This window comes from Crinia signifera, chromosome 3 (genome assembly GCF_055691185.1).
Source record: "Crinia signifera chromosome 3, ASM5569118v1, whole genome shotgun sequence".
In the NCBI taxonomy this organism is placed as follows: Eukaryota; Metazoa; Chordata; class Amphibia; order Anura; family Myobatrachidae; genus Crinia; species Crinia signifera.
In genome coordinates this window covers 152,246,031-152,253,860 of record NC_139219.1, presented here as the reverse complement: position 1 = coordinate 152,253,860, position 7,830 = coordinate 152,246,031, and the positions used below count along the sequence as shown (strand labels likewise).

General features: G+C 40.4%; 1 protein-coding gene across 16 annotated transcripts in view; it reads right to left on the bottom strand.

The window, feature by feature from the left end:
• Window positions 1-4,809: 4,809 nt before the first annotated feature.
• The window catches only part of PTPRK (protein tyrosine phosphatase receptor type K), a 340,426-nt gene continuing 337,405 nt past the window's right edge, over window positions 4,810-7,830 (bottom strand). For all 16 annotated transcript variants that reach the window (XM_083176754.1, XM_083176759.1, XM_083176755.1 and 13 more), the window contains one exon: window positions 4,810-5,977. In XM_083176754.1, coding sequence (XP_083032880.1) covers window positions 5,924-5,977 — 54 coding nt within the window. In that variant the 3' untranslated portion in view covers window positions 4,810-5,923. The remainder of the gene's footprint in view (window positions 5,978-7,830) is intronic.

Sequence of the window (7,830 nt, the reverse complement as noted above, 5' to 3'; positions counted from 1 at the left end):
AATTGGCGGCACTTATTATAGGCCTGCCAGGAGGTCTTTGAAGTGACTTATGGATTTTTGGTACCGTGAAGAACACTGGTACCACTGGATGTTCCTGAGTCAACACGGTCTTCAGTTTTTCCGAAATTTGCCCTGCTGATAATGCTTGGCACAGTATCACATCCACCTCATGTTTGTAAGTGTCCGTTGGATCTCTGGGTAGTGGTTCATACACCCCCTGGTCGGACAATTGGCGGTTGGCCTCCTCAATGTAGTCTAAGGTGTTCTGAATGACTACCCCACCTCCTTTGTCTGCCGGTCTGAAGACTACATCCCTGTAGCCTCCCAGGTTTTTTAGTGCACTCATTTCTTCTCGGCTCATGTTATTGTGGGTCGGTACCTCTGGTGCATTATATCTGTCGACTGATTCCTCCAGAAGACGAAGGTATGAGGCAATGGATGGATTGGAGGATGGGGGGTCGAAGGTGGATTTGCTGTGCTTCATGATGAATGGGGCGTGGGGATCCGTGTTAGAACTTTGTGGGGTGTGTTGGAAACATGAGGTGGATGTGATACTGTGCCAAGCATTATCAGCAGGGCAAATTTCGGAAAAACTGAAGACCGTGTTGACTCAGGAACATCCAGTGGTACCAGTGTTCTTCACGGTACCAAAAATCCATAAGTCACTTCAAAGACCTCCTGGCAGGCCTATAATAAGTGCCGCCAATTCCATTTTTCAACCTATTTCCCGACTACTGGACAGCATTGTCCAGCCTCTTATTGTCATACAACCTTTACATATCAAGGACACTACAGATTTCCTTAACCGACTGAGTGACGTCCAACAGGTACCGACTGGGGCCTTACTGGTAACAATGGATGTTACCAGTCTTTATACCTGTATTCCTCAATCAGAGGGACTAGAAGCCACACGTAGGTTCCTGGTTGCGAACAAAATGGACTCATTAAATCTGGAGCTCTTTATGACTCTATTACAATTAACCCTAACCAGGAACTATTTTCTTTTCAATGGCAAATTCTATCGCCAAACGTCGGGATGCGCCATGGGCAGCTGCGTCTCGCCGTCATTCGCGAACATTTTCATGTTCGAGCAAGAACAAACTTTGATCCTGAATGACCCCAGTGCCAAACAACACATCATCATGTACACCCGGTTCATTGACGACCTGTTCATGATCTGGACAGGTGACCAAGGTAGCCTGGAAGAATTAGTACAAAGGATCAATGGCGCAACTTCCCCGATCAAGATTACACACAACTCATCGACTACGGAGATCAACTACCTGGATGTTCTGATCAAAATTAAAGACAACACCCTCAGCACCGAAGTATATCGAAAGCCAACCGATAGGAACACGCTACTGAGAGCTAATAGCTTCCATCCCAGGTCATTGAAATCCGCTTTGCCTAAATCACAATTGACTAGGGCCGCTAGAATCACTAGTGATGCCACCCAGCTGCCAGCAGTTCTAGATGAATTTGTGTCCAGATTTGAAAGTAGAGGATACAACAGACAGACACTGTCTCAACAGAAACATGAAATTCTATCGCTCAACCGAGCTGATTTGCTGAAACAGAAAACTGCATGTCCCAAGAAAGACGTACTACCTTTTGTCACCAGGTTCAATACAGCCAGTGCGATACTACCGAGGGCCTCCAGAGCCCTGTGGCCCATTGTCAAGACAGACAGGGGGTTACCAGGACTCCACCAGAAAAGACCCATGTTGTGCTTCACTAAAGGCCGCAGCATTAGGGACATCATAGTGCACAATGACGTCACCGATTTCCAGTTGGAAGCCCGACCAGATAGACATTTCCTTAGCAAAGCCCCAGGGTGCTATAAATGTATCAAATGCACGACTTGCTCACACATGCTAACGGGACCCCAGTTCATACATCCTATAACTGAAGAAAAATATTCCATCAGACATGTGCTATCATGCACCACAACACACGTGGTGTATGTAATCACATGCCCGTGTAAATGCTTATATGTGGGCAAAACTATTAGAACAGCCAGAGAACGAATGGCACTACATAGATCCGCGATCAGCCAAACCCTGAGAGGCAAAGGAAATGACCAACCCGTGGCCAAACACTTCAAGCAAGAGGGACACAAATTATCAGACTTACAACATATGATCATAGACCATGTCCCAGAGAGCCACAGAGGTGGCGACAGAGGAAACCAGCTACTGCGCCTGGAAACTAGATGGATCCATAAATTGAATTCCATTAAACCGATGGGACTGAACGACAGGATACCATATAATCTATTCATCTAGAACTATGGGCATTCAACAGCCATCATTTTGTGTGCTTTATTCTTCATCTCCGGCTTAATCTCTTGCTATCCCTTTTTTTCCTTATATCATATATAGACGTACGACTAAAACCAAGATTACCCCATATAGAAAAGGGTATTTTCACCACCTAAGGGGGACAGTCCTTTTCTCCCCCCCATTCAGGCGGGCAAAACATGCCCCATGTGTGCTTTTTTTCTTCTCCGGCTATTATTCTCGCTATCCCTTTTTTCTTCCTTTTTAATGGGCCACCACTTTATTAACACTGCATGATGCAGACTACAGTATAATGAACAAGGGACATTAGTACATGCCCCAAGTGTGCTTTTTTTTCTTCTCCGTCTTGCATTCTCGCTATCCCTTTCTCTTTCTAAAAACGTATTGATCACCAGCCCCTAAGAATGGTGCAACATGAGATACTCAAAGTAACGGTGAACACCTGATGCCAACACACTACTTTCAAATAGGGACACCATAAATATGCCCTATGTGTACTCTGTTGTTCCTCCTCAACCATCTTTATATTTTTTCCCAGTCCCCTCGGCATCCATTTGCACCATTATTTGCACCATCTACATGGTACTCTACTTTAGAACATTGCTCTGAACTTCATCAGCAGTGATTTTTAAACCTGATGTGCACCTCGGCTCCAGTAAAAGGTTGCATACCCCAGAACTCAAGCGTCCCATTCCAACAGTCTACTGCTGTGTCACCCACATTTATAAACCAGGTCGACATAGTGTCGACCTCATCCCACTCATCCACTATGATGTAAAGTTGCACGGCACTAATGTTTTAAAAATACTATTTTTTTATATATACTGCATTGACATAACTTTTCACCGTTATATGCAAAAATATTTTTTCACTGTTATACTGTTTACATTCCAGGTTGGCCGGCCAGTGTGATGCAGGGTCCAGCATAGCACCATTCAGCCACACACAACTCACGCTGACACCGGAGTAATCACTAAGTGGATTACCCGAGCAACCAGACAGCGTGCGTTCCATTTCTATAGCAACATGCGTCTCATCTCCCGGAAGTGAACATTGACGACACTTCCGCTCTCACGCATCCCGGCATCTTCCGGTAAGCTAACGGGGCGTCCTGCATCGTGCTGGCGGCGAACATCACCCTCCCTATTTAAGGTACTCACTATTGTTTTATTGTGTTATCACCCGCACCTTGACAAAGGGGCTTCTGCCCCGAAACGTTGGTCTTTGTATATTTTCGAATACAGATTTCTCTCACAAGTCCCAGGAGTGCCAGTCTCGTCTTTTCTATTTATTGTCCATTCAACTGTACGGGCACCCGGGCAGTCGCGCAGGAGGGGTGAGTGCCGGACCGCAACCCAGCTATATATATATATATATATATATACACATACATATACACACACACACACGAAATATCACATTAAAAGGATCTCCACAGATGTTATTCCACTTATGTATCAAGTATTTCCTACACCTCTTAGATACGGTCATTTACCTTTTGGTTAATTTTCATTGTTTGGATCAAGATCCCTTCAACACTGAGTACTAGGTCAGTATTTGACAAAACGTTCATTTGTTCTTTGAAGAGAATCAATTGGCTAATATTACATGTAGATCACTGCTGGATACACTACAAATATCACTGCTAGCAAAATATGCTGACAGTACATTAAATACGTAATAACAAAAGGTACAGTATGTGTTTATGGAGGTTGGTGGGCTTTGGGGCCAATTTCTAAAATTTTGTACTGGTGGACTGCTTCTATAGTCTAGTCTTTAGCCCCATGCACACTAGATGACCCTGGCCACCACCAATATACTGTTAATAATATTGACTGTGGTAGGCCGATACTGAGTGTACACATGAAACAATATCGGTAAAAGATATTGTTTACCTTCCATCACTTAACAAAATCCTTCAGTGATGTCACCAGGACAATGCTGAACATGCAAATTGATTGGCTATATAGCCAAAATTGACCTGCATATACAGCAGACATCAATGGTTGTTAATGACATACGCGTTTTGACCCTTTAGATCATGGGTCTTCAAACTGTGGCCCTCCAGATGTTGTGAAACTACAAATCCCAGCATGCATTGCCACAGTTTTGCTATAAGGGAGTGTTAAAACTGTGGCAAGGCATGCTGGGATTTGTAGTTTCACAACATCTGGAGGGCCACAGTTTGAAGACCCATGCACTAGATGATATATAGTAAAAGCTATCGCTCAGAAAGCTCTTTATAAGCGATATTTTGTACTATATCCTTTAGTGCGTATGGGGTCTCTGTTTTATCTTGCAGTAAACTTTCATAGATACAATAACTACATGACATTGAAGTCCGTGGCATAGGTGATTATTTATGCAGATGGAATGAAACACAGGCCTATAAGGATGAAATAAAAAGCACAACTGGCAAAGCAACACCAGAACATCGTAAACTAATATGGCTGGCATGTACGAATATAAAAAGAAAAAATTCTGGCAATCACGGGACAAGCCACACTCCTGGAATACAGTATTCATTTATTTCAATTTGCTTTGCTGAGAGAATCCAAAGCTAAAAAGTCTGTAAACATCAAGATACACATTTTGTTACAATGTGCTAATCAAATGTTCTCATGCCCTTGATCGCAATGCTGCAACCTCCTGATCTGCTTTCCCAAAAGTGTGGCCCAGGACTCAGATCTAGAAGTTGATAAGCATGGATTTCCCACAAGGCGTATGAATAAAGTGAGCCATGGTGACTGGGATGTTTGTGGAAAACTGTACAGCACTTTGGTCCTGCTATTAGAGATGGTCCAGAACCAGATTCACATAACGTATATATTCACCAGCATGAGGTACAACAAAACATCTTTAAAACATTGCTCTTCGGTTTATGCAAAAAACAGGTGCCTGTTACTTACACTTACATACAAAAATAAACCGCCATTTTCAGCAAAAAAGCTTTCCTCAGGAAAAATGATTGTTTCTTCAGCCGTCAAAATAAAGGAATGTAAATAAGCAATAAATACAGAGTGTGCTTCTCCATATTGACATATTTACAATTGACTCTTTGGCTTATGTTTGGGATCCTTTTGAAACAATATATATAGTATGCTCTAGCCATCAGATGTACAAAACAATAGAAAGCCAAATACAGATCGGTGATGCTTGAAATGTATAGAGAATTAATTTACAGCCAAATCTGTACTGTGTGTATAAGCATTTTTAACAAATTTTATTTATAAAAACAAAAAAAAAAAAGGAAAAAATTGCCACATTTTAGGTATAGACACATGCAACATATTGGCTTCAACGATGATTGTGAGACGGCTGCATTTACAAATACATAGAAATCCTTGTGATGAGGAGACATTGTCCAGTTCTGGCCCCCAACACAATGTATGATCATGTGGCACTAGATCCATCAATACTGTGTACAGTCAGGGAAACAGCTCATATCCTTTTTATGAAGCTACAGAAAGTCATAAGAAAAATATTTTTTTTTCTTTAGGTTTATATATTTTTTTTCTCTTTGTTTGCCTTGTTTAAAACATAAAAGGTCCCATGTAAAAATCCATTTCTCCACAGTTGGAGTGATATTTTTCTGAGCTTTTAGAGTTGATTGGCACATCCAACTATGACGACTCCAGGTATTCTAATGACACATCGTAGCAGAAGCGGTACTGTTCCTGCAAATGAGAAAAAAAAAAAACTATTGATAATAGAATGGACTCCTCTATTTAGACAGTGACATACACATTAGAAAGTCATGGCGAGTGGCAAGGGCGTAACTACCATAGGTGCCAGGGGTGTAGTTGCTATGGGGCCTAGAGCTGAAGGGGGCCCATCTCTACTGTCTAAGTAATATGTTTTACATACATTTATCACCATCCGTTACTAAATAGGGGGCCCTTACAAAATTTTGCTATGGGGGCTACGAATATCTGGTTACGCCCCTGGCGAGTGGAGAATCCAATGCACAATGTATCTATGAAATGTATTATTGTTAGAAGAAAGGAGCAGACATGGAATAACACTGTAGGGTTGCAAAATAGCATGTCCAATATAGAAGCCATTAGGGTGTGCCAATATAATCACTATGCAATCTGTTCACATACTAAAAGGGGTTAATCTATACAAAGGAGCCTAAAATTAGTAACATTTTATCTGGAAACTTTTTCAATAGTCAAATGGCGATCCAACGAAGTTAGTAAAGTAATAATACTACTAGAGATTATTGTAATGTTTGAAATACAAATTATCCACAGAATCATCAGTAGGTTGCTCTTTGAACCCGTGACATAACCGGCTTGGGAGCAATACATAAGTTACTAAATAGCAATGGAAAGAATGTATGACAAATAAATAAGTACAGTATAAATATATATCTGGGAAAGAAGAAAAACAGTAGCTATGACTTTAAATTTAAATGATATATTAATAAAGTAAAAACTATTGTCAATTTTGTAGATTGGATTTGGTCTCTATTTACTGCTAAATGGTCAGGTAGATGTAATCTAATAAACACACAAAATATATAAATATAATATGAGGTTAATTTTCACCAATTTTATGGACATTTTACTAACAGTTGCGGGCCACTTAAATACATTGTAGGCTACTTATGGTATGTGACGGATACATTATTGCTGTACATGGACCGACAATAGAAAACCTGTTTGTTAAACTGCTTAATCATTGATTCTGTATCAAGGACAAGTAAAGCTAAAATGAATGGCGTGCGTGGTGCAGTTTCCATCAGATTAGTCTGCTACAGGTGTCAGCACAAATTAATACATCCAAGTCTCTATAACGGAGGACATTTCTTAGAAAAATGAGTTGAGGTGCATGTCAGAGATATAAAACCATACTTTTTTTCTTGTGTAGTGCAGCAGTATCTGTAAATCACATTAGCTTTGACTTCATAGCAAAACAGCATCATAAAGATGAGTTAATACCCGATCCTCAGCAGGCACAGTGTGTTAACTCTGGCACAGTTATTTTGGGCTCATAGATATACAGTCCAAATATATACAGTGGGTGACTCCAGGAAATGAAGTTGTTGAAAACAACAGATCTGAAGATGCTGTAACAGATACTGTGGCATATATATAGTTTATGTTGTTTTTTATGTTATCAAATACAATTCAGAAATAATGAAGTATACAATATCTGTTTACCATACAGTAGTTGCAGACTGACTCAAATTTACGAAAAGTATATTCGGTTTGAGGCTAGATATAAATATTGATTACATATGAAGATGTGAAGTAACCACAGCAACCAATCAGAAGCTTTCTATCTTTGTCTAACTTGTACTAAATGGATAAAAGCTAATTGTTGATTAGTGGGGTATGGGTTCCTGCAAATTTGCATTTTTGAGCAACGCCAGTGAATAAATCTGAAGCTCCTCAAATGTCTAGTAGCAATTATAGCTAATGTATGATAACTAGCTTCCATATACCTAATTTACATTTTGCTAATTTCACAATGAATTTTCTGAAAGTGCAAAGAAACCTACTATGTGTGCAGAATGAAATTA